This window comes from Cololabis saira, chromosome 9, assembly GCF_033807715.1.
Source record: "Cololabis saira isolate AMF1-May2022 chromosome 9, fColSai1.1, whole genome shotgun sequence".
Lineage (NCBI taxonomy): Eukaryota > Metazoa > Chordata > Actinopteri > Beloniformes > Belonidae > Cololabis > Cololabis saira.
The window spans coordinates 8,363,957-8,391,511 of NC_084595.1; the positions used below are offsets into that span (position 1 = coordinate 8,363,957).

Genomic DNA, 27,555 nt, shown 5'->3' on the forward strand with positions numbered 1-27,555 from the left:
TGTTTGAAATTAATCTTTAATGACTGAAACATGGCAACCCTGCAACAACTCACATGTACGTTCTAACATAAAATAAATCACAACTATGAGCCAACACACGAGCATTTTGAAAACAGCGACCGGTTGAAAACTGAACATTGCTGTTGCAAAGAGGTATTTTGCACATGTACACTTCAAAGTAAAATGAGAAAGGTGGAATGTTAAGTACTTCCAGTATCTTCTCTTACTGGATTTTAGACTGCAGTGACAAGCAACGAACTCATTAAGCTTTATCATTCTTGATTGTGACAACAGTGTTGATGGAGGCAAACTTTGTTGTAAGTCAGTACATTTTCCCTGCGTTATTTTGTGTCTCCTTTTGTTGTAATAACTTGAACAAGCTAATAATCTTACACAACTAGTATTCAGCAGAGCACGATCAGCCGCTATCAGTATATTTCTATATGTACTTGCACCCGTGTTCACAGATTACCTGCAACATCTATCTGATAACTAGAACCAAACGCTAAGAAATGCCTACAATGATGAACAAATGTGACGTGCTAGAATGTCAATCTACATATGTTGAGTGCCCACACATGCATAATGGAGATTTTGTTTTTCCACCGTGTCTTGCAAAGTTGTAGATGAGAAGAAGTGAAGCAAACGTGGCGGCCGTGCAGGATCAGATTAACCTGTAACGTGAAGTAGCAACACCGACTGCACAGCAGGTGAAAATAAGACGTGAGAAACGGTGAGGGATTGTTGAGCTGCATTTTGGTGCATTTTGTAATAAACTTCCAAAATGTAATAACTTTTTCATTTCATTTTGTAATAAAGCCGCATTTTGTAATAAACTGCCTCATTTTGTAATACATTTTGCCACATTCTGTAATAAGTTATTGCATTTTGAGAAGATTATAATAAAATGCACTTGCAAAATGTTTTATTTTCTAGGAAATGTAATAAGATGGTTCATTTGGTAATAATACCTATTATTATTGTTGTTTATTTAACAATTAATTTATACAAGAGTTACTTTTATTGTTTTTTTATGCAATTTCCCTTAGAGCTATGTAGCCCAATAAATCTATGTATAATTATCCAAATATAACTTTAGTTGCCTATTTGAAGTTTGGAATTATATAGGCCAATAACAAACAAATAAACTATGCTTTAGAATTGTTATTACATAATGCACCATGTTATTACATTTTCTAGAGAATAAAAAAGTTGCAAGTGCATTTTGTAATAATCTTCTCAAAATGTAATAACTTATTACATAATGCGGCAAAATCTATTACAAAATGCGCTGGGGTAGTTTATTACAAAATGCGGCAGTTTATTACAAAATGAAATTCCAAAGTTATTACATTTTGGACGTTTATTACAAAATGCACCGTTATTACAAAATGCAGCTCAACAGGGATTGAACTAGTGTGTCAAATTGTTGAATTTTATCTGACTTCGGTCAAACGGTATGTGAATAAAAACAAACAAACAGAAATATCACCAGTGCTCTTAAACCTGCCTCAGATGAATCACCACAAACATGAATCTAGTGAGTGGTAAACGGTAAAACACACCGTGTCTGAGTGACATCTGAAATGGTTCTGAATAGATCTGATGTGATTCACTCCATCATCCTCTCATAACTGTTTCACGGTAGCATTTCTCCGTCGTCTACTGCATCTCTGCAAAACCGTCTCAGGTCTCCACTTTGTCCTTCTGCTTCTTGCTCTTTTTCAGGAACGACGGCGGCTTGAACTTCTTCTTCTTCTTGGACGGAGACTTGGAGGGCGAGCCGTCGGGCGTGCCGCCCTGCAGTCTGGCCGGCAGGGCGGGCGGGGTGGAGGACGTGTCGTTGGTGGAGAGAGCCTTCATCCCTTTCTCCAGCTCCTCCGTCGTCTGCTTCTCCTCCTCCTCTCCTCCGTTCTGCAGGGCCACAGAGTCGGGCTTTGCCTCCTCTTCTGTCCAAGCGCGGTTAAAGTGAAACGGATAGGAAAGTTAGTTAAGCTCGCACACACACAAGTCTGGAGAGGGGTGGAGTTGCAAAGCTTCATGCTACAGGTGGAATTACACAGAAAAGAACAGATGAGAATGCAACGGACAGCGTAGAAACAAGGACAGATAGAAGACAATATGCAAAGAGTTACATAAACAGTAGCTGAGTTAACAGACTGTTACCATTTTGACTTAATACTCATAATAGTCCATGTTCCAGACCAGATATCAGTACCACTCAAGGTGACCAAACTTGCTTATGATTTTTGAAAAGATCCACGTCTGTAGATGATATTCTGGTATGAAAACCTTCCTGAGTGGCAGCTGGATCAGAGTTATCCGATCATGAAGTTAAAACCCCCTTCATGATTCTAAATTGGGTATATTATACATTTCCTGAATCCTTATGGTCCTGTGAGTATTCCAGTTTTTGTATTTTGTGTCTCTAATGTTTATAAAACTAAGCTGGTTCCTTATCTCATTGTTATGTCCTTTATGTCGTGTATTTGCAGATAAAGACCAGTTTGTGACATTAGTGGCTGTTATAGTTTCATAGGAGCCTAATGATGCTCTTCTAGTTTAAGGCTCACAATGACCTGCAACAATGATATAGTATTGGTATATTATACATTTCCTGAATCCTTATGGTCGTGTGAGTATTCCAGTTTTTGTATTTTGTGTCTCTGTTGTTCCTAGATGACCCAGGGATAAAAGATAATATATCATTTAGGCGAAAATGGTGTAAAAATGTGTGTTGTTTATAGTTTAAAGAGCTGCAGTGACCTCTATGTTGGTCAGAAAGATTCACATCTTAGCTTGAATAAATGCTTAAAATGATACCAAAGATAATATTGTGAAACATTGACAGATATCCTGTACATGAGTCTAAACCAGGATATGCAGCAGCATCTAAAATGTAATTTTCTGAAGGGGGTTTTAACTTCATGAGCTGATAACTCTGATCCAGCTGCCACTCAGGAAGGTTTTCATACCAGAATATCATCTACAGACGTGGATATTTTCAAAAATTATAAGTAAGTTTGGTCACCTTGAGTGGAACTGACAAGTGAAATTTTGGGCTCTGGCCCCTGGACTATAAGAGCTGGATTCTACGTTCATTTCAGCAGGTTTCACTGGTACGTCTTAAAGGCATTTACACTGAAAAAAATACATCAAAGCGCATGCAAATATAACATACTTAAATCTGTGATATTAACAATTAAAAATTAAGTTTGTTCCTTTACGTGAATACATCTAGTTTTGAACTTAATCTGCATTTGTTCAAAAAAACAAGACATTGTGCATTTTTTCCTGAACCAGCAGTATTTATGTGAATCCCAGGCAATCTTTTCATTTACAAACAAACAACAAGCCATGATCTTGTTCTACTTACTTTTCCTTTAACAATTTTAATATATTGGGCAGATTGACCAACGTTTAGATGAAACATGCTTTATTTGTTTAAGTAGAAACCACAGTAAAAAATATCTTGCTTGATCTACTTTAAAAAAATTAAGGCAACTTTTTTGCATGAGATTTTTATGTAGATCAAGAAAGACTAGTCTTTTTATAAACTACCGGTACTTAATTTTTAGTATGTACAAAATTCATTTGCAAGTAAAGTCAACCTAATTTTTATAAATTAAGTGAACTTAACACAATTAACTGACTACTTGACTACTTGCAAAATGTATTATTTACATACAAAAAATTAAGTAGTTTATACAAAGACTAGTCTTTCTTGATCTAAATAATAATCTCATGCAAAAAGTTGACTTATTTTATTTAAGTAGATCAAGCACAATATTTGTATCACTGTATTTAACAATCTTTTACCATAATGACATTGAACTTGCAGCGACATGACTGAGCCTTTGTGTTACCGTCATGAGATGATAAATGATGATAGAATAAAGATGATAAAAATCTCAGACACTCGATGTGACTCCTGTAAATCTGCAACACGGACAACTGAAATAGTTTAGCTCCGTCCAACTCTTTGATAAAAGTTTGCATTTGTGGTTCCAATAAAACAGATTAAAAAAAAGATGATTCAATTAAATCCTTCAACTGAATTTTTGACTACTCAGTAATGAAGCCATACAAGACCAATCTTTTGTTGGGGGGGTTTTACTTGGGAAGTGCAGTCCAATCAATATACGGCAGGAACTTGAATAATAAATAAAAGTTAGCACAAAAACACAGCAGGGATCGATCTTTGTGACCAGCAGATGGGTCATAGCTGTCTGAACAACTCCTTTTTATATTAATCTATTTATATTAGACACAACAATGTATTTTTCCTGGGCTTTTAATCCACTCTCACAAAGATGAGCTGTATATCAGGGGCCTCATTTAAAATGGACTGCGTAGGAGTCATACTAAAAGTGCACGTACGCTCAAAAGCCGAAAATGGCGGGCGCAAAAAAAAATCCGGATCTATAAAACCGCGTGCACGCAGACTTCCACGTAAGGTTCTCTTTATAAATCACAGTCCAGCTGGAAGGCTGCGCACGTGAATCCGCCTGGTATCCCGCCCTCTACACGCCCACTTTCTACCGAAAATGGAATCATTTTGCATATGAATGAGCCTGCTGAGCATGCGCAGTGGCTTCCTGCAACCTGTTTGGCTTCAGAATGAATGAATGAACGTGTCGAGCCACCGTGCCACTGAATTTCACTGAGATCTGAGATCTAGATGTTGTTGATGAGGAGGAGGACAGGAAAACCACATTATTTTGTGGTCACAGTAAAAGTAGAAAAATAAATAGTATAAAATAAAGCGAGTGAGTGGCAGCACGCCGTTGCTGCGCGGAACGCCGTGAGTTCCCCGGTGCAACAGGGGGACACACGTCCCCCCGTCTTTTCAAAATCATGTTTATTTTCCCCTTACTTTTTACAGTTTAAAAACTAACGGTAGGCTCAGCCTTAAATTGCAAATGATCAAGACACTGTATGAAAGCGATACGAGAACGGCCCCGCGGCCCCGCAGCCCCGCTTAAACCCCCCCCCCCCCCCCCCCCGCTCCCCTTCCTCCTCTCCCGTCTCCCCTCAGAGCGGCCTAGGGCGGGTTTATGGTTCTGCGTCACCAACGCAGAGCCTACGGCGTAGGGTACGCGGCGACGCGCACCTACGCTCTGCGTCGTTTTAACGCGGGGCCATAATTTAGGCACCATACACCCGCACGCAAAGGTTTCACGCGCCCGTAAAACTCATATATATGAAAACAAATCTGAGTCCCTTTAGGGAAGAAATGAGGGGCTCCGTGGGGCTCCCTAAACGCAGCCCCTCATTTGTTCTGTCCTAAAGCGGTGAAGGAGGTTCCCGGCGTGTCCTGCACCGCGGCTGGAGCTCCAGCAGCACCAGAGTCCTGACTGACAGCTTCAAACACAGAGGAACACGATCAGCGCTATTTTATTTTATTTTATTATTTTAAGTCTGATATATTTTGTGATATATGTGATTACATTATTAAGAGTATGACATGAATCTGGCTTCATTTCACCACCTCAAACCCTGCGTCGCCAGTTCCCCGTGTCTTAAGTAAATTCTTACGGGAGGGTCCTAGTTGCCGTAAAGATAAGCAGATTTTTCGGTTAGTTTTTTCTTTTTAGATCCGAGGATTTGCGTAGAAGGCGGCTTCCGCAACTTTCAGGCGCTTTTTCTGCGCAAGCAAGCTTTATAGATGAGGCCCCAGGACATTAGTGCACCAGCGCCATCTGCTGCTGAACCTTTGGAAAACAGATTTGAAAAGTGAGACTTGAGCTTCTGAGATCCTTTCCAATGTAAATAATGTGCTTTTGCCGTCAATGAATATCAGTATATGTCAATATATTAAATGATATACTGTATAATTTAAATGTTTTGGACTTTACAACAAAACTGCTTTGCTATTGGCAGATATTGGATAGTGTTCAGGAGCAGCTGTGTTGAGCTGCATTTTGTAATAAACTGCCCCATTTTGTAATACATGTTGTTATTGCATTTTGAGAAGATTATTATAAAATGCACTTGCAACTTTTTTATTTTCTAGGAAATGTAATAACATGGTGCATTATGTAATAATACCTATTATTGTTGTTTGTTTAACAATGAATTTATACAAGAATGACTTTTGTTGTTTTTTATGCAATTTCCCTTAGAGCTATGTAGCCCAATAAATCTATGTATAAAACTCCAAATATAACTTTAGTTATCTATTTGAAGTTTGGAATTTTGTTCCAAACGTCGGTGTATTTTGTAATAATCTTCTCAAAATGTAATAACTTATTACATAATGCAGCAAAATGTATTACAAAATGCGTTGGGGAAGTTTATCACAAAATGCGTCAGTTTATTACAAAATGCGGCTTTATTAAAAAATTAATGACAAAGTTATTACATTTTGGACGTTTATTACAAAATGCACCGTTATTACAAAATGCGGCTCAACAAGGTGAAAGATGTGAGAGCAAAAGCATCGAGTGCGTGTGTGAAAGCCGGAGCTGCAGGTGGATTTAGGGCCAGTCCCAATCCCCCCCTAGTCCTACTTTTCAGTCCTACCACTAAATTTTGTGCGTTCCTGTGAGGGTAGTGGTGTCCCAATTCCTCTTTTCACCTAGGGCTAGTGGCTTAAACGAGGACTAGTGGTTATCAATCTAACCTTTCACAGCAAGGGTTTTGAGATACTGACTCGCTGACCGAGGGCTAGAGAAAATTTCCCAGAATGCTTTACGTCATCATTTGAAGACTGAATCAAACAAAAAAACATGGCGGACATTTCTCATTTTTAGTTAATAAAAAACCAGGAGCCAGTGACCGCATTCACGACCAAAATATGCCAAGGTGCCAAAAAACCAAGTGTAGACTATGTAAAAAAGAGGATCTGCACACTTGGATCAATGCAAGTATCTTTAATAAACCAAGCTTTCGGTCAGAAGACCTTCATCATGGGGTTGGTAGAGGATGGCAATTTTTAAAATTTAGGGAGGAGCACTGGGTGATAAAATGGGGGAAAAAACCGTGATAAAAATGAAATTTAAAAAAAAAAGAAGACCTTCATCATTACCCTGATGAAGGTCTTCTGACCGAAAGCTTGGTTTATTAAAGATACTTGCATTGATCCAAGTGTGCAGATCCTCTTTTTTACATAGTTTTTTGTGAATAAAATCAATATTTTGAGTTAGTTTCTGCATAAAAATGCATTTTGATTACGTTTCTAGCAAGAAATATATATTTTTACTTTCATAATATTCACTCAGTGAATGTACATATTCACTCGCTTGCTCGTTGTTGTGTTGTATCTTCAGATCTCGCCAGAATAAAGGCTGATTTATGGTTCCGCGTTACACCAAAGCACGTAGGCTCTGCGTCGATTTAACGCAGAACCATAAATCAGCTCCCGACCCGGCGGCTCTTCTCATCACTGAAAACATCGGAGCAAATTTCTTACAGGCGTTATTTGGATAAACTGAGCCCAGGTTGGGGATCTTAACGGTTACTTTTACGCCTGAAAAAATATTAAAACTTAATAAAGTGGCATATTAACAGCGCTACAGCGGAAATTAAAACAGCTTTTAGCTCTGGGCTTCCTGATATGATGTGACGTATGTGCAAACGTAACTACGCAGTCGCTTACATACCCGAACGTAAACCACGCAGTGAAGTAACAAGTGGTGTCCCAATCCCTAGGGAAGATTACAAGGACCTACCCCCTGTGGCTTCATTTTTAGGGCTAGTGGTAGAAAGTAGGGTGAACATTGGGATTGGCCCGGAGAGGATGGAAAACACGGCCCATGCTCGGCCTCACCTGAGACGGCAGGAACCGTCGTAGGAGCGGGAGCAGGAAGAGACTCCCCGTCGTCCGCTACCTCCTCCTCTACTTCCACAAACACAAACACAGTGAGGGACAGTCGGGGTTCAGCTGTGCAGGAAGTTAGTTTGTGCAGGAAACCACAGACAACAAGTAAAAACTACCGTATTTTCTGGACTATAAGCCGCTACTTTTTTCATAGGTTTTGAACCGTGCGGCTTATACAAAGGTGCGGCTATTCTGTGGATTTTTCTTCCACCGCTCGGGGCGCTCTAACCGGAATTAGAATCAAAACTAAGACAAAATAAATGCAAAGAAGAATACCCAACTTCTTCTTTAGCAGATAGAAGTAGGTAGAAGCAGATTTCAAACAGATAAATAGATAAATAAATAGCGGTTATTTTCTCTTGGTTCTGTCCCGTTTTAATCAGCAAAGTTGCTGCCGTGTTAAAAGACACTGTTAGGAAAGGATCTATTTAGGTACAAACATGTACATCTTTTACAGTTCAAAATCCTTCTGTACATGTAGTAAATATCTAATCTAACAACATAAATATCTGCGGCTTGCATATGGAACTGTACATAAATCATCCCTATATGCAGATGATTTGTTGCTTTACGTGTCAGATCCATTGAGTTCGGTCCCTAAAGTCCTGAGTATTTTAAATAATTTCAGCTCTTTTTCTGGTTATAAACTGAATTTTGATAAAAGTGAGTGTTTTCCCATAAATCCAGCTGCATGTGATCTCCAACAGTCTGATTTACCTTTTACACTTAAGTTAAATGGATTTCGTATCTTGGTATAAACGTAACACGCTCATTATCTGGCCTAGCATCAGCTAATTTCTCCCCTCTCATTGCAAAAGTTACTTCTGATTTGCAGCAATTATATATCTTCCTCTTTCCCTCTCGGGTAGGATTAATGCCGTTAAGATGAATATTTTACCTAAATTCTTTCACTTATTTCAGTCAATTCCTCTTTTTCTGCCAAAATCTTTTTTTGATTCATTGAACAAAATTGTTAGCGGTTTTATCTGGGATGGGAAACCACCTGGAGTTCGTAGGTCTTTGCTGCAGAGATGGAGTGATGCTCTGCCTGATAGATTACACTTTATCTGTGAAAAAAGAGACAAACTCTTGGAGCCGGACGGAGCGCCGTGGGTTAATGACAGACGAGTGCTGTTAAAAAGCAGTTGCTGTTAAAAAGCAGAGAGCCGTGAGTTATAATAGTCCATATTCCAGACCAGATATCAGTGCCATTCAAGGTGACAAAACTTGAATATATCTATTTCTATTTTTGAAAATATCTACGTCTGTAGATGATATTCTGGTATGAAAACCTTCCTGAGTGGCAGCTGGATCAGAGTTATCAGCTCATGAAGTTAAAACCCCCTTCAGAAAATTACATTTTAGATGCTGCTGCATATCCTGGTTTAGACTCATGTACAGGAAATCTATCAATGTTTCACAATATTGTGTTTGGTATCATTTTAAAGAGCATTTATTCAAGCAAAGATGTGAATCTTTCTGACCAACATAGAGGTCACTGCAGCTCTTTAAACTATAAACAACACACATTTTTACACAATTTTCACCTAAATTATATACTATCTTTAAGGCCTGTGTCATCTAGGAACAACAGAGACACAAAGTACAAAAACTGGAATACTCACAGGACCATAAGGATTCAGGAAATGTATAATATACCCATACTCTATCATTGTTACAGGTCATTGTGAGCCTTAAACTAAAAGAGCATCATTAGGCTCCTATGAAACTATAACAGCCACTAATGTCACAAACTGGTCTTTATCTGCAAATACACGACATGAAGGACATAACGATGAGATGAGGAACCAGCTTAGTTTTATAAACAACGTTATAAACATAACAATATTGTAAACAAAATTAACATCGTAATTAATGGGAATATGTCAAGATCTGATTATAGTTGGGCTATCAAGTTCTGTGTGTACTTAAGATAGTGTTAAGAAGGTTAACCAAGTACAGAATCATCACATAATGTCACTCAAACTATGATACAGCTGCCACTCAGGAAGGTTTATCATACCAGAATATCATCTACAGACATAAATATGTTCAAAAATCATAAGCAAGTTAGTTTAGTCACCTTGAGTCAGTGGTGCTTTACGAGTGAAATTTTGGGCTCTGGCCCCTGGACTATAATGGAGAGTTTTACTGTAGTTTTATGTTTAAAGGAGCTTGAGGCAGGATTTATGAAAAAAATTCGTATACGTTTTAAGTTTTCTAGTAATAATGTCAGATGAAGCGTTCCAAACCCAAAAGAATGAGCCCTCTAGTGTATCTCTCCGTTGCCTTGAACAGGCTGTGTGCTGCAAAATGTGCTGCAATTCGGGCCCAAATTTCCCGCGCTGTCCTGCGGATGTGACGTCACATGGCGCTGCATGCGCGTTCTCCCCGTTCTCCCGTGCCGGCTTCGCTGTTGGCTGCAGTACCCCCGACGGCCGTCGTGGTGAAGGGTGGCGCTAGAGAGTCTCATTTCTTAAAAGGAGCCTCATGCTCCTTTAACTACGCCATTTATTTCACTATTTTGCCCAACATTTACCATTGGGAACTAAATTACCGGTCCTCCATCCTGTTTCCTCTCCACCTCCTTTTACAGGTGTAGTTTATTATGAGAACAGAAACTACCGTTGGTTCCTCCGTCCCGTTTCCTCTCCACCTCCTTGCGATACTCGTCCAGCTCCTGGTCCGTCAGCTGGTTGAAGGGGTTGGGAGTTTCCGGCTCCGCCGGGGCTTCGGGGGGAATCACCGGACTCTGAAAAACAAATAAATAGAGTTTTCTTTATTTCAGTCATTAAAAGAAAAACAAAACAGTTCAATATAATTACAACAAATCTCTTTCCTTGAATGAAAGGGAACAGAAAGAAGACTAAGCTTATTGTATCTGTCCCTTTTTCCTAAGAAATCATATTTCAATTAATTTAATAATAAAAAAAACGAATTATAAATTACGCAATTAAAAAAAAAAACACTTTCCAATAAACGTAATAAAAAAAAACTACAACAAAGTTAAAATAACACAAAATAGCTGTCAAACACAGATAGTCGTATTCATTTTGATTCAAAGAAAAAAAATATGACAATGGTGCTAAAAAGAGAGAGAGAAAAAAAGAAAACCCACCTAACTTTAATTATCATGTTATTTCTTCATCAAACTGGATTTTATTATTCTTTTAAAATTCAGGTTAAAGCTCAAAAAACAGTTTTAATAACACTAGCCCAAATCAATTTCGGATCGAATCGGATTTAATCAAATCATGATAATCGATTCTGAATCTTAAGAATCAGAATCGATTCATAAAAATGCATTTTAATTACATTTGAATGGATCCCCAGCCGTTTTTATTTTTATTTTTTTTATTCTTTAATTTATTATAAAAAATTATTTAAAAAAAAACATGACAATGGTGCTAAAAAGAGAGAGAGAAAAAAAAAACCCATCTTACTTAACAATTATCATGATATTTCTTCATCAAACTGGCTTTTATTATTCTTTTAAATGTAATGTTTGATTTGCATTCTTTGGCTTCTGTATCCAGATTGTTCCATAAACTGATACCTTTTACAGAAACACAACGTTCCATTCATTTTGTCCTGAATTTTTGGATTTTTAAAGATCTCTGTTCCTTTAAAGTTATACTAATGTTTTTCTGTATACTCTGTAAATCCCAGCTTTTCTCTCCAGATCAGAATAAGTGAATGTGTGAAACATCCTGCCGTACCGGAGGACTGTCCTCCGTGATGACGCTGGCTAAGACTTGAGATTGAGGTCCCGCTGTTTTCATATCCTGACGGTTCTGTTGTCGGATCTGAGGGCAATAAAATGTATTGTTCAACATTTTTCAGTCATATGACAGAAGACCGAGCTTGTACTTGGGGACGGGGGTTAAGCCTTGCCTTATTCCGCGTCTCTATCACCTCTCGGGGGTTGGTGAAAAGAGGAACAAACTGGTTTGAGCTCTCGATCTTGATGGATGTGCTGCCGACTTGTGTCACCTCTTCCGCCTTCAGCCACTACGGGAGGAAAAAAACATCAGGAAACATCAGGAAACAACAGCAGGAAACAGCAGGAAACGTCAGGAAACACCAGGAAAGAAACACCAGGAAACATCAGGAAACAACAGGAGGAAACAGCAGGAAACATCAGGAAACATCAGGAAACATTGGGAAACGTCAGGAAAAAAACACCAGGAAACATCAGGAAACATCAGGAAACGTCAGGAAATATCAGGAAATATCAGGAAACGTCAGGAAACGTCAGGAAACGTCAGGAAATATCAGGAAACGTCAGGAAATATCAGGAAACGTCAGGAAACATCAGGAAACACCAGGAAACACCAGGAAACATCAGGAAACACCAGGAGGAAACATCAGGAAACATCAGGAAACACCAGGAGGAAACATCAGGAGGAAACACCAGGAAACATCAGGAAACACCAGGAGGAAACAGCAGGAAACAGGAGGAGGAAACAGCAGGAGGAAACACCAGGAAACATCAGGAAACACCAGGAGGAAACAGCAGGAAACAGGAGGAGGAAACAGCAGGAGGAAACACCAGGAAACATCAGGAAACACCAGGAGGAAACAGCAGGAAAAAGCTGGAGGAAACATCAGGAGGAAACAGCAGGAAACATCAGGAGGAAACATCAGGAGGAAACAGCAGGAGGAAACAGCAGGAAACATCAGGAAACATCAGGAGGAAACATCAGGAAACATCAGGAGGAAACATCAGGAGGAAACATCAGGAGGAAACAGCAGGAGGAAACATCAGGAAACATCAGGAGGAAACATCAGGAGGAAACAGCAGGAAACATCAGGAAACATCAGGAGGAAACATCAGGAAACATCAGGAAACATCAGGAGGAAACAGCAGGAAACATCAGGAAACATCAGGAAACACCAGGAGGAAACAGCAGGAGGAAACAGCAGGAGGAAACAGCAGGAAACATCAGGAAACACCAGGAGGAAACATCAGGAGGAAACAGCAGGAAACATCAGGAAACATCAGGAGGAAACATCAGGAAACATCAGGAAACATCAGGAGGAAACATCAGGAAACATCAGGAGGAAACAGCAGGAGGAAACAGCAGGAGGAAACAGCAGGAAACATCAGGAAACATCAGGAAACACCAGGAGGAAACAGCAGGAGGAAACAGCAGGAAACATCAGGAAACATCAGGAAACACCAGGAGGAAACAGCAGGAGGAAACAGCAGGAGGAAACAGCAGGAAACATCAGGAAACACCAGGAGGAAACAGCAGGAGGAAACAGCAGGAAACATCAGGAAACATCAGGAAACATCAGGAAACACCAGGAGGAAACAGCAGGAAACATCAGGAGGAAACAGCAGGAGGAAACACCAGGAAACAGCAGGAGGAAACAGCAGCTTCGATAAATCTAAAAAGCCTTTCACATGAATATGGATGAACCCCGTTTGTTTTTGTGGTCACAGTATCTTGTACACTGAAAAAAATAAATCTAAGCACATGTAAATATAACATATTTAAATCTGTGATATTAACAATTAAAAATGAAGTTTGTTGCTTTACATGAATACATCTAGTTTTGAACTTAATCTGCATTTGTTCAAAAAACAAGACATTGTGCATTTTTTCCTTAATAAGCAGTATTTATGTGAATCCCAGGCAAACTTTTCATTTACACACAAACAACAAGCAATGATCTTGTTGTATTTACTTTTCCTTTAACAATTTTAATCTATTGGGCAGATTGACCAACGTTTAGATGAAACATGCTTTATTTGTTTAAGTAGAACACCACAGTAAAAAATATCTTGCTTGATCTACTTTAAAAAAATGAAGGCGACTTTTTCGCATGAGATTTTTATGTAGATTAAGAAAGACTAGTCTTTGTATAAACTACTTAATTTGTAGTATGTACAAAATTCATTTGCAAGTAAAGTTAACTTATTTTTTTCTTTTTTTTAAATGTTTTTTCCTTTTTTTTGTTTTTTTTTCTCTTTTTTCTCCTTTTTTCCTTTTTTTCTTCTTTTTTTCTTTTTTTTTCTTTTTAAAGTCAACTTAATTTTGATAAATAAAGTAAACTTAACACAATTAAGTTGACTGTACATGCAAAATGTATTATTTACATACATAGAATTAAGTCGTTTATACAAAGACTAGTCTTTCTTGATCTACATAATAATCTCATGCTAAAAGTTGACTTATTTTTTTTAAGTAGATCAAGCACAATATTTGTATCAGTGTTGAAGGGAATCCAATGTCTTGGTTTTGGGGCACGTTTGGCCACTAGAGGGCAGTGTTTGGCCACTAGAGGGCAGTCTGCTGTGTCTGGATTTACTGGGCTTAACCCTGCAATGCAGAAAAGAGGAGAGAGAGGATGGAGGGAGGGACGGAGGAGAAGTCAAGGTCCTCCCACGGATGAGAGAGAACCACTCTCATATAGTTTTATCCTGCCGTATCATTACAGCTTGCTTTATCTTTTCTTTAAGCTGTATGACAACTAAGTAAAACAAAAGCTCTACAGTGCAGATCATCCCCAATATGAATCATAGGGAAAACCTTTGGCCATGGATGAAAAAAAAACCAATACCGGCCTCATCCTTGAATCATTTAAAAAATACTCCAAGTTCTTATATTGCACTGCAGTGTCAATTTATTTTATCCTTTCACATCCAAATTAGCACAGTCCAACAACCGCCCTGGGCGAGTTGGGAATCTATGCTGCATTTAAAGGGGATCTATTATGAAAACAGGTTTTCTCTTACTTTAACATCTATAAAGTGGTCTCCCCTCAGCCTGCCAACTCAGAGAAGGAGGAGAGCAACCAAATTCTGCAGTGTCTGTACACCCCGTCCAGTGTCATGTGACTTCTACGAGTCAAGTAGATTCTGCTCTCTTGGCGCCATGGCCAAAACCGGGCAGGAAGTCGGCCGTTTTGAACATTTTGAATTAATCGTGTAATTTTGGTGACTTTGAGCTTCGTTTTCGTGTAAACGCATGAAAACGCCACCGTTTTTGCTATGTGGAAACGGGGCCTGAGTCACAATGTGGTGTTAGAACGGGGACTACAGACGCAGTGGTGACTGCGTTTCCATGCATCAATAACCCTTTTAAAACCCGAATATTGGCAATAACCCGAATTTGCACGGCCATGTAAACACCAATAACCCCTTTGAATAACCCGAATTTGCTCATATTCGGGTTTTTAAAAACCCGAATATGACCCCTGGGTTACTCCTTTTAAAACCCGAATATTGGGTCATGTAAACTCCAAACGGAATATCCCGATCAAACGGAACAGGAATTTGTTTTCTGCACGTGCTCTGTTCACAAGGAATCCTGGTCTTTTGAGTCCAGGAAGTTCTTATAAACACGGAGAAACACAAGACCAGGAGGAGACTAATCACTTCATAAATGTAATGAAGGATATGAACATTTCTGCATTTGTAGACGGTAGAAAGTACCGGGATAGCCAGATTTACAAGAAGGTGAGCGAAAAGTTGCGCGAAGCAGCATTTGTTTTGAATTTGGATACAGGAAGAAGCGGAAATGACGGGAATTGCATCATGATGTTCTCCGCGCGTCGCTGGTTTGATCCTGATATCCCAAGGATTAATTACCATGTAAACGGAATATTCAGAATGTCTCAGTAACCGGAATATTAGCAATAACCAGAATTTTGACTGCATGTAAACGCAGTCATAGTCCAGGTGGAGGAGAGAACATGTTGTTCGTACGAAGGCTCACCGTGCTCCGGTTCCCCGGACTGGACTGGTCCTGGCTGACTTTCTGGTAGGTGTTGGGGGTGTTGAGCCAGCGCGTCCTCTCCTGCTGCTGCCGCTGCACCAACGGGTGCTGCTTCAGGGCCGGGTGGACGCCGTCGTCGTCGAACTGGTGGAAGGCCGACACGGTCGCCGGCACCTCCACCTCCCTGCGCGTCCGCGATCGCTCCAGCAGCACCGGAAACCGGTACGCGTAGCCGGTACGGTAGCCCTGCAGCACAACAGGGGTTTAAGGTAGGAAAAGTCAGCAGGATTATCTAGTACTGTGTTAGGTAATATAATATAAAGAAAAGTTGTACATTTTTTATAACACTCTGATTGTTCCATATGTCAGATATGGACTACTGTGTTGAAGTTTGGGGAAATAAATGCCTGTAAAACATTTATATTCAGTCAGTTTTCATTTTGCAAAAAAGAGCCATAAGAATAATCAGTAGAAATCGGTATAGAGATCCAACAAATCCATTATTCCTTCAGTTACAATTGTTGAAATGTCGTGAATTAGTAGAAACTGTCTTTTCCTTTGCAGAACAAAGTGAAGGAGCCGATGACAGAACGTAGCACACACATCTGTGTGTTTCTGAAAATAACAACTATATATTATAAGATGCCATTTTGCAACTTTGCATCTGCAGAGCAGCAACGCAGAGCGGCTGCAAAAAACATGTTCAAGCCATTAAGATGGTGCCGATGCTCACTCAGCATTTATGCACTAAAAGCTCTCCATTTTCAAACCACAGGAAACCTTTTATGCCTTTATTCTGAAGCACCAACAGGAAATGCAATATTTCTTAAAATGCATTTGCTGTTCACATGATGCAGAATGGATTGGTGGAAATAATTTAGTACAAATTAAATCAGACAGCCCAGTACAATTTTAAACTTAGGAAGACTTGTCTCCAATACAAAGTAGTCATTGAGATTAAATCTTGATCCCGAAGAGGTAAAACGTCATGTCTGGAGTTCTGGTTAAGGGTATGATGGTTTATTTAGGTTGTCCACAGTGAATGGGGGTCAAGCTGTTTCTATAAACCATAGTTGCAAAAATGTGTTTGTGTAATTGTTTAATTTGTGTGTAGGATTAGTTTTATTGTGAAGAAATAAATCGTATTCAATGGACTAACATAAACTGACTGCAAAGTTGGTTACGTGGGAACTACCTTCAAGGGAAAACCTGATTTGACTCTGTATTAGGGATGGGCGGTATGGACTAAAATTATCACAATAATTTCTGGCATTTATCCCGATAACGATAAAAATGACGATAAAAAAATACCAATTCAACTCCACCTTTTTAACTATATCACCATATTCAGTCTTTGGAGCCCCCAAATCACTGCTCTAAAAGAATACTAAATGCTACTAAACTACACCAATTACATTGAATTAATAAAAACCAATTAAATGAGTTAAACCTGTACTGCAAAACTGTAATGACTCAGATCCGCCATGTTTGTTACACAAACACGTCATCAACGGGAATTTATCCTTTTCTTTCTTTCTTTCTTTCTTTCTTTCTTTCTTTCTTTCTTTCTTTCTTTCTTTCTTTCTTTCTTTCTTTCTTTCTTTCTTTCTTTCTTTCTTTCTTTCTTTCTTTCTTTCTTTCTTTCTTTCTTTCTTTCTTTCTTTCTTTCTTTCTTTCTTTCTTTCTATCATTTTTACCGCGAGATGCCAAATTCTTACCATGGGGAATTTTTTGGACGTTATATCGTGAACGGTAAAATATCGCCCATCCCTACTCTGTATTACTAAGCATTAATTCTAAATGTTTCAAGTTTCATATCGTACGAGCCATTAAGTGGTATTTACAAGTCAGGCAAAGAATACTGTACATACAGTGACTTGTAGAGGATAAATGTGAAGTTTGCAGCATCAACTAACCCACTTCAGTAACAGAGTCTAGATATTTCTATAAAAGATTTGTAAAAGATCCTTTTAGTATTACATGTCCATGGTAATAAAAGAGGCAGCAGTCACAGTGAGGTGATAAAGAACAGGAAGAGATATAACTGTAAGCCTATTTTAGAAAGCTCCGTATTTCACCCGCCCCGGTTGGGTTAAAGCTTAAAGGCACTTGGGAGAAGGAGCTAAACATCATAATTGATGAGGAAGAATGGAAGGATGAATGGAGACATGCTAAATCAATTTCAGTTTGCAATCGCGCCCAAGCAATACAGTCAAAAATTATACCCAGAATGCACCTCTCCCCCAACCGTAGACTTCAATCTCTCACCCACGTGCCTTAAATGCAAGATAGAAATTGGTACCTAACTCATTGTTTTTGGTCATGTTGTAAACTGCAAATGTATTGGTCTAATATCTGAAATAGAAATTGTATTTTTTGTATTGTATTTTTACTTATGCAGCGAGGAAGAATATTTTATTGCTGTGGATCAATGAAAAAGTACCAACAGTTAAAGGCTGATGTTTGATCTGGTGCCATTAGAGAACCTGACATGTATATTACATTCTAAAACAGAGCAATTCTATAAAGTTTGGGACTTGAACTATGTAGAGCCTGATGTCTCTAATGTTGCAGGGATTTTCTTGACTGGTCATACTGTACATTTTTACTGTAACCAGGAGATTAATATGGATCTGAGCTGGTTTGTTTGTTTGCCTGTTTTGCTTGTTATTTCTGTGCATCATATTACGTATCCATTCTTTACTTGTAAAAGTGAAAAATTAATAAAAATATAGTTTAAAAAAAAACCTGCTGCTCACCAGATTATCCAGCGTTCTCATGAGAGCTTCAAACTCATGTTCCCCGACCCGGCTCTTGTGCAGGGGTCCGAACGTGGAGCCGGCCCAGCCCACGGTGCCGGTGGGGTTGGGTTTATGGATGGTCCGGTCCAACATGATCAGGTCCTCCTGTCTACCGACACTACACAACGCTGACACCTGCCCAAAACAAGGACAAAAACAAGTTAAAGCTGCAAGCAGCGATGAACAGGCCCACGCACCGACTTCCTGTTCGGTTTCGGCCATGGCGCCAAGAGACTTTTCTTTAAGTTGCGACATGATACAGGTGTGTACCGATTTTCGTGCATGTACGTCAAACCGTATTGTGGGGCTTGAGGCACAAAGTTTTCTAGGGGGCGCTGTTGAGCCGTTAGGCCACGGCCATTAATGCAAACCATTGAATATCAAATTTTTCGCATCAAAATGAGCATAGTTGAATATCTCAAAAACCGTAATAGCTAGCATGATGAGACTAAAATATGTTGTAGTACAACGCGTCCCGGGTCTTTCAATGTTGTAATGATGTCTGTACGATAAACCGTTGCCTAGCAACAACTAACTAACTAACTAACTAACTAAAATGGATTTTTTTTTTAAATTGAAAGTTAAATATCGCAAAAACCGTAATAATTAGCATCATGAGGTTGTACAGTCCGTTAGTGCCAATCGGGCCGAGTGTTTGTAAATTCGAACGATGTCTCTACGACAAAGTTCGGCCGAGCAATAAGCGTCCGAGTTTTCGCCTTTTTTTTTGCTTTTTGGCATCTAGCGTTGTCACGGTAACACGTTTGACTGAGAAAAGTAATGCCCATCGAGGCACGATGGAGTTGCATCCAACGATGTATGCCATGCATGGGTGCAAGTTGCGGTCCGGGCCATATTAACGGACGAAAAAAGCGTGCGGAATAATAATAATAATTCAAAATGGCCGACTTCCTGTTCGGTTTCGGGCATGGCGCCAAGAGACTTTTCTTTAAGTTGCGCCATGATACAGGTGTGTAGCGATTTTCGTGCATGTACGTCAAACCGTATTGTGGGGCTTGAGGAACAAAGTTTTCTAGGGGGCGCTGTTGAGCCACTAGGCCACGGCCATTAATACAAACCATTAAATATAAAAGTTTTCGCCAGGCCTGGCTTGGTGCAAAATTTGGTGACTTTCGGGGCACGTTTAGAGGAAAAAAGGCCCTCCTTTCGTTGGAAAAATAAAAACGAGGAAAACGAGGAAAAATTTCCTACAGATACAATAAGGTTTTTGCACTGTCAGTGCTCGGGCCCTAAAAAGTACCGTAGTCTCTTTAATGTCATCCAAGCGCAGCCCCTTCTACAGAGGCATCTTTACTTGATGTAAATGATGGTAGAGCCTTACAGTTAGTCACATATCTGCTGCAGGTTATTGCTGCTACTTTGGTTTAACGGCAACGCCTCCGTCACATGTTACTATTGTTACTATTGTTGTATATAATACTGCAGTGCAGCAGCTTCAGTAACAGTGACAGAGTAGCAAGAGAAGGGCAGGCATAAACATGACGCATTTACACCACCTACAACAAGTTAGATCATTTTTACAGACGCCCACATCATTGGCAGCGCTCAGTCTCCGACCCGTCAGCTGGTTTTCACTCCAGTGTGCATGCATGCTTTTTTTTACATCATGTGAACAATGAGACCAAACTGATCATCAAAAAACAGTCTGTTTTGAAGGTAATGAGTTTGGCTTATGGGTTACACTGCAAAAAACTCAAAATCTTAACAAGAATATTTGTCTTATTTCTAGCTAAAATGTCTCATTTTTAGTCAAAAACACTCATTAAACTTAAAACAAGAGTCATTACCAGAAAAATAACTTGTTATTTGACAATTTTCACCTGTTTCAAGTAAATTTTCACTTAAAATAAGTAGAACAAATCTGCCAGTGGAACAAGATGTTTTTGCTTGTAATGAGAAGATAAACCTTCTTCCACTGGCAGATTTTTTCTACTTATTTCAAGTGAAAATCTACTTGAAACAGGTGAAAATTGTCAAATAAGTTATTTTTCAGGTGATGATATCGCGTTGTTTTAAGTGTAATGAGATTTCTTTACTAAAAATGAGACATTTTAACTAGAAATAAGACAAATATTCTTGGTAAGATTTTGAGTTTTTGCAGTGTACTTGCAGAATTAGTTATGCTGAGTTTCATGACACTCAGTTTTGATGGGTTAGGTCAAAATAAAGGACAGTTACCTGGATCTGGCAGGCTGCCTGGATGTGGTAGATTGAATAAAAAGCCTCCTCCACAGATTCCCCGAGAGCCATAATGCCGTGATTCCTCAGCACCAGAACCTAAGAAGCAACAGGAGACGGTATAAGATAATGTTGGAGCAGTGCGCCAGCTTTAATGATTAAAGTATTGTAAGGCCACATCACCTCATTTCCTTCTCTCTACTCATTAAATCCGTGTGGACGGTACGGGATTGATTCTGGTCTCACCTTACAGGCGGGTCCCAGGCGCTTCTGCAGCTCCACTCTGTCCTCCTCCTCGTCCAGGACGCCGTTATAGTCGTAATAGGCCACGTCCCCCACCAGCAGAGCCTCGTGGGACAGAGGCAGGAGGCCGCACTTCATCGCTGAAACCTGCAGACCATTAGCCGTCAGCTTTGAAAGACGATACGAGAGGCTCACGTTCACCGCGCTGGAGCAGAAATGCATTAAGAAAAATTGATCCATGTTGGAAAATGGTATAAATTACTAAAGTCCAGGAAGAACAGTGGCTTCTGGAAGCAGCATTCATAAATCGCAACTGATTAAAAATGGGTATTGATGCTCCAGACAATTTTTTGGACACGGACACCAAATCTCTGTTGATAATTCTATTGTTCTTGGCTAAGAAATGTATCTTGCTGCGGTGGTCAATGTCCCTACAGTCCACAGATTCCTGCTCTTATTCCTCTGGAGAAGTTGAGTTTTGGAGGATCTGGGAATCCTTGCACTCCTTCTTACAGAAGCCTTAACTCAGCTTCTTCCCCTGAAGCATGACGACTGCCTATTCTTTCTTTCATTTATTTAGATTTAGATTTTAGATTTATTTATTTGCACAGTTAAAAATTACACAAATAAAAGTAACAACTTTACAAATTAAAGTGCAGGAAGAGGCGAAAACTCAAAGAGCTTATCAGGTGCATCCACCTATAGTTAACATAAAATTTAATATCATACTTATAAAAACAAAATATACAAATGAGCAATTAGAAATCTATAGATGATAGAAATAAATGAAAATTACAAAGAATTTACACGAAAGAAAAATTATCGGATATATGAATTACGATAAAGAGTATAATTTAATAATTAAGAAACAACAAATAAACGACTAAATAACAAACCAAATAAACACAAACACAAAATAATTTCAAGGAGATTACACAAGACGATAAAATGTGTCAGTACATCCATTACTTATGCCAGAGCAGTTCCATTTACAAAACTAAAATTAAGTGGTGTTTCAGACGTCTTTTAAAACCTTGTACAGAGAAGCATTTCTTTGCTAAATGGGAATATGTATTCCATGTATGTGCTCTTCATTTACCTGTCTCTTAATTTACCTATTTACTTATTCATTTTATGCATACGTACTGCGCAGCGCTTACTGTTGGTTTGGAGTAGGTTTTTTAATTTTATTTTTATGTTTTGTTGTGTCTCGTTTTGTTCTGTTTAATGTTTGTACCCATAAAATTGAAAAACCAATAAAAAGAGTATTTAAACAAAAATGTGTATTTTAAATGCTGCCTTTTTCTTTTCAAATGAGTGAAACAACAACATGCCAAAACACCTGAACCTGTCAGGATTAAGGGACAAGTCATTGAACAGGTACAGTCCTATAAATATCTGGACACAATCATTGACTCTACCCTAAACTTTAAAGAGAACTACAAAGCTGTGAGCAGGAAGGACCAACACTGTTCTGTTTGAGGAAGTTGTCCCGTTTCCACATGGATAGGACCACTTTTTAATCATGCTTTTATTGAATCTGTTTTAGCTTTTTCACTTGCATCATGGTTCGGAAACCTGCCCTTAAAAGAAAGTAGCTAATCAACCAGATCATTAAATGGTCGGCTGCTTGGGGAAACACAGCTGGGCCTGGAGTCGCTGGACGCCAAACAGTTGCAGCTCCAGCTCCATCCCAACGATTCCTCCCATCCCTCATAGTCCATGTTCCAGACCAGATATCAGCACCACTCAAGGTGACAAAACTTGCTTATAATTTTTGAATATATCCATGTCTGTAGATGATATTCTGGAATGATAACCTTCCTGAGTGGCAGCTGGATCAGAGTTAACCACCCCCTTCAGAAAATTACATTTTAGATGCTGCTGCATGTCCTGGTTTAGACTCATGTACAGGATATCTGTCAATGTTTCACAATATTGTCTTTGGTATCATTTTAAAGGGGTCCTCTGAATATTCCAGTTTTTATATTTTGTGTCTCTGTTGTTCCTAGATGACACAGGGATAAAAGATAGTATATCATTTAAGTGAAAATGGTGTAAAACTGTGTGTTGTTTATAGTTTAAAGAGCTGCAGTGACCTCTATGTTGGTCAGAAAGATTCACATCTTAGCTTGAATGAATGCTTTGATGCATAAGCAAGTTTTGTCACCTTGAGTGGTGCTGACAAGTGAGATTTTTAGCTCTGCCCCTGGACTCTCAGCGAGTGAGTTCCAGCTACTGCCATCAGGACGCAGGTTTAAAGTCCCCAGAACTAGGAACTACAGGAACAGCTTCGTCTCTGCTGCTGTCTCTCTTTTAAACAAATCCTAACGCATTTTACTTATTGCTGAGGTCTATCCTGCTTTTAACTTATTTATTTCTATTTATTAGAAACCCTGACCTTGGTTCTACCTCTATTAATTGTTCTTTGCCTTGTGGGCAACGTCTACTTTTATCCTGTTCAGTGAGCGTTGTGAGTTCCTGCCATGTCTGTTCTCTGCACTGAAAAAAATACATCTAAGCGCATTTAAATATAACATATTTAAATCTGTGATTTTAACAATTAAAAATGAAGTTTGTTGCTTTACATGAATACATCTAGTTTTGAACTTAATCTGCATTTTTTCAAAAAAACAAGACATTGTAGATTTTTTCCTTAACAAGCATATTATAGTAGTATAGTATTTACATGTATGTAATCCCAGTAATCTTTTCATTTACACACAAACAACAAGCAACGATCCTGTTGTATTTACTTTTCCTTTAACAATTTTAATCTATTGGGCAGATTGACCAACGTTTAGATGAAACATGCTTTATTTGTTTAAGTAGAACAACCAAAGTAAAAAGTATCTTGCTTGATCTACTTTAAAAAAATTAAGGCAACTTTTTCGCATGAGATTTTTATGTAGATCAAGAAAGACTAGTCTTTGTATAAACTACTTAATTTTTAGTATGTACAAAATTCATTTGCAAGTAAAGTCAACTTAATTTTGGTAAATAAAGTGAAATAAATTTTGATAAATAAAGTAAACTTAACACAATTAAATTGACTGAACTTGCAAAATGTATTATTTACATACAAAAAATTAAGTAGTTTATACAAAGACTAGTCTTTCTTGATCTACATAATAATCTCATGCAAAAAGTTGACTTCTTTTTTAAAAGTAGATCAGGCACAATATTTGTATGAGTGTGTATTGGTCCTGTATCAGATTAATGTCTGTAAAGATTGTGTCTAGATTCCTTTCCTCCCTGTCCGAGCCGTGCTGACTCACCGCTGCCGTGGCCGGCGTGTGCAGGTGGAGCAGACAGCGAATATCCGGCCGAGCAGAGTAGATGGCCGAGTGGAGGCTGAACTTGTCCGTGTCCACCTGCAGGTTGGTGCTGCCCTTCCCCACCACCTCCCCCAGGATATTCACCTTCACCTGGGAGAAGGCAAGGCAAGTTTATCTGTACAGCACAATTCAACACAAGGTCATTCAAAGTGCTTTACATTGACATTAAAAGCGGCAAGACACAATTAGACAGTAAATAACAAATAAAATGAAATAAAATTATGAGAAAAGAAGGTATAATAATAAAAAGCACAAGTTGTTAAAAATAAGGGCAGTAGAATACAGCAGGTAAGTATTTGATTTAGGAGTACACTTCAGTAAACAGTAATGTTTTTAGTCCTGATTTGAAGGAGCTGACAGTTGGAGCTAGGGCTGTGCGATTAATCAATTTTAAATCTAAATTGGATTTATTAATCAAGACGATGTTAAAAAAAGGAAAATCGGAAAATCGATTTTCCTTTTTTGCAGCTGGCTGCATTACAGACAGAGCTCGTCTAGTCATCTTTGTTTGGTCAAGAAAATTGTAAATGTTGTCACTTTACTAAACTCAAGGAGGATTTACAGTATCTTTCAATTGCACTTCATTCCCAATAGGGAAATTTGTTTGCTATTTTTCTTTAAAAATAAAGATTAATAAAGAAGAATATTTGAAACAATTTATTCCATTGTCTTTTGTAGTTTTACCAAAAAAATTTAAATCGAAAATCGGGTTTTCAGAGAAAAAAAAAAAAATCGGGATTTTATTTTTGTCCAAAATCGCCCAGCCCTAGTTGGAGCAGACCTCAGGTCTACAGGACGTTTGTTTGTAAAAGGGGGAGAACACTTTCAGCATCACATTCAGCACTACATTGGTGCAAACCGGAGTCAAGTTCTCTCGTCTGATTTATGTCTGACCTGGCAATAAAGCTTTTCTGATTCTGATTCTGATTCTGATACATCTTCCAGATAACATTCCTCCAGTTTGATAACACAAATCCTCCTGATTCATTTCATATGATGCGAGCAGCCAGAATTATAACAGTGATCATCTGGAGGATCCCAAAGCGTTCCCAGACCAACGGAGAGACATAGGTCCAGTCCCAATCCCCCCCCAGCCCTACTTTTCAGCACTACCCCTAAATTTTGCGCGTTCCCGTGAGGGTAGTGGTGTCCCAATTCCTCTTTGCATATAGGGCTAGTGGACATAACGAAGGTTAGTGTGTACTGTATGAATCTAACCCTACAGAGCGAGGGATTTCAGATGCTGACTCGCCGACCGAGGGGGGACAGAAAAATTTCCCAGAATGCTTTACGTCATCATTTGCAGACTGAATCAAACAAAAAAACACGGCAGACATTTTTCATTTTTAGTGAATAAAATCAATATTTTGAGTTATTTTCTGCATAAAAATGCGTTTTGATTACATTTCTAGCGAGAAATATATATTTCACTTTCATAATATTCACTCAGTGAATGAACATAATCACTCGCTTGCTCGTTGTTGCGAAGTCTTTTCAGATCTCGCCAGAATAAAGGCTGATTTATGGTTCCGCGTTACACCAACGCAGAGCCTCATATCACTATACCATTCAGTCAATTTGGAGACATTAACAGTAACACTGGAGCGAAGGAACCAAACCCCGACTCACCAGGCTGGAGCCGGTGGCTTCACTGAAGGACAAGCCGTCCGGAAGAACCAGGAAATGTTCCTGCTCTTTACTGACGCGCAGCTGGAAGGAAAGGAGGAGAGACGGTGGTGAGAACACACAACAGCAAGTAGTGAGAACACACAACAGCACGTAGACGACGGTGCAGATTTCTGACGAAATGTTGAGAAAAAAGTCGAAATGTTGAGAAAAAAGTCGAGAAAAGAGTCGAAATTTCGTGAAAAAAGTCAAAATGTTGAGAAAAAAGTCAAAATGTTGAGAAAAAAGTCGAGAAAAGAGTCGAAATTTCGTGAAAAAAGTCAAAATGTTGAGAAAAAAGTAGAAATGTCGAGATCAATGTTGAAGTACAATTTCGAGAAAAAAGTAGGAATGTTAAGAAAACATTCTTGATATTTCAGAAAAAAGTCAAAATGTTGAGAAAAAAGTCGACTTTGTTCTTGAAATTGTAGAAACTGCCCTTTTATTTTATAAGTGGGGATGACACGCTCTCCCCAAAATGGAGTATATTTCATTTCTGCAAGAATCGACTCGCTCTTCTTTGCATCAACAGGAATGATTTATATGCTCAGGTAGACTGATAGTTGGAAAGTTTTTGGGAAGTTTTTCAGTTCTTTAAATACATGTATGGTAATCACGGTACCGATAGTTTTATTTGTTAGTTTTGTTTGTTACTTAGTTAGTATTAAATATTGTTAAAATAACTAAAAAGCACTTCAAACTCCCTCAGATTTTTGGAGGGATGAAGGTAGACGCCGTAATGCAGAATCTCAAATAGCTTCGCTTACTGATCAAAATAAAAAGCTGATGGCTAGAAGGATTTAAAAACACAACGCAGACGAAAAAGAAATTAGAGAACCAGTTAAATGATAAAATCAAAACCTTTATCCGGTGAAACTGATTAAAGAATCAAATGACGATGACACTTCTGATGACGACTGGATTTTACAAAAATCCAAGATCTGTTGCCTACAAAATTTGGAGCCAAATAATGGTAAGAGATTTTAAATTAATAAACAAAATGGCTAGAGGAAACAGCGGTTAAACTAACTTTGCCACATGATTTGAAAAGTAAAGTACTTGATGCGCAAAGTACTTGATGCTTGTAGAATTCCCTTTTAATCCCACAGCTGTTGCCAAAATCACACCAGAGCAAGCTCAGACCTTTTTTCACAGTATTTATTGCCTTAACAGTTCAAAGGGAAAATTGATAATCCCAGGGAACTTTATGCTAAAACAATTTTGACAGCAAAAGAGAATTGTGGTCTGTCACGAGATCAGATTGATGGATTCCCTCCAGGGTACATGCAAAATATATATTTGCTAATTGCCCTCCACAAAGGGTAGGCCTGGATAACGCAAAAAAAAGATTCTGAAATGTATGAAAATACTAATGTCTTTTTCAAAAGTGTTTCCTACACAGGTTGAGCGCTGAGAGGAGGCGCAGAGGAAACAGCCAATGATCGGCTCCCATTGGGGTGAGCCAAATCAGAGCATCCCAATTTACATAATCTTATCCTGCCTATGGTAAAATTCATCATGTAAGTGCATGGAAATCTGTCTGTGGCCTACTATAACGTCTCTGAATGCATGTATAACTAATCTCTAACTAGAGGTGTCAAGTAACGAAGTACAAATACCTCATTACCTTACTTAAGTAGAACTTTTGGTTGTGTATGCTTCACTGGAGTAATTATTTTTCAGACGGTTTTTACTTTTACTCCTTACATTTTCACGCAATTATCTTTACTTTTTACTCCTTACGTTTTAAAAACATCCTT

The 27,555-nt window shown here is 38.7% G+C and overlaps 1 protein-coding gene across 7 annotated transcripts in view; it reads right to left on the reverse strand.

The window, feature by feature from the left end:
- add2 (adducin 2 (beta)) overlaps positions 1 to 27,555 on the reverse strand; it is a 56,345-nt gene continuing 28,790 nt past the window's right edge. For 2 of the 7 annotated variants that reach the window (XM_061730376.1, XM_061730375.1), the window contains 11 exons: positions 25,760 to 25,840; positions 24,071 to 24,220; positions 20,796 to 20,939; positions 20,550 to 20,648; positions 18,309 to 18,485; positions 15,550 to 15,795; positions 11,717 to 11,833; positions 11,542 to 11,628; positions 10,448 to 10,574; positions 7,772 to 7,840; positions 1 to 1,949 (listed from right to left, as the gene is read on the reverse strand). In XM_061730376.1, the coding sequence (XP_061586360.1) occupies positions 1,687 to 1,949; positions 7,772 to 7,840; positions 10,448 to 10,574; positions 11,542 to 11,628; positions 11,717 to 11,833; positions 15,550 to 15,795; positions 18,309 to 18,485; positions 20,550 to 20,648; positions 20,796 to 20,939; positions 24,071 to 24,220; positions 25,760 to 25,840 (1,560 nt within the window). In that variant the 3' untranslated portion in view covers positions 1 to 1,686. Of the gene's footprint in view, positions 2,044 to 7,771; positions 7,841 to 10,447; positions 10,575 to 11,541; positions 11,629 to 11,716; positions 11,834 to 15,549; positions 15,796 to 18,308; positions 18,486 to 20,549; positions 20,649 to 20,795; positions 20,940 to 24,070; positions 24,221 to 25,759; positions 25,841 to 27,555 lie in introns of all 7 variants that reach the window. The other 5 variants (XM_061730379.1, XM_061730377.1, XM_061730381.1 and 2 more) reach the window with 5 other exon arrangements.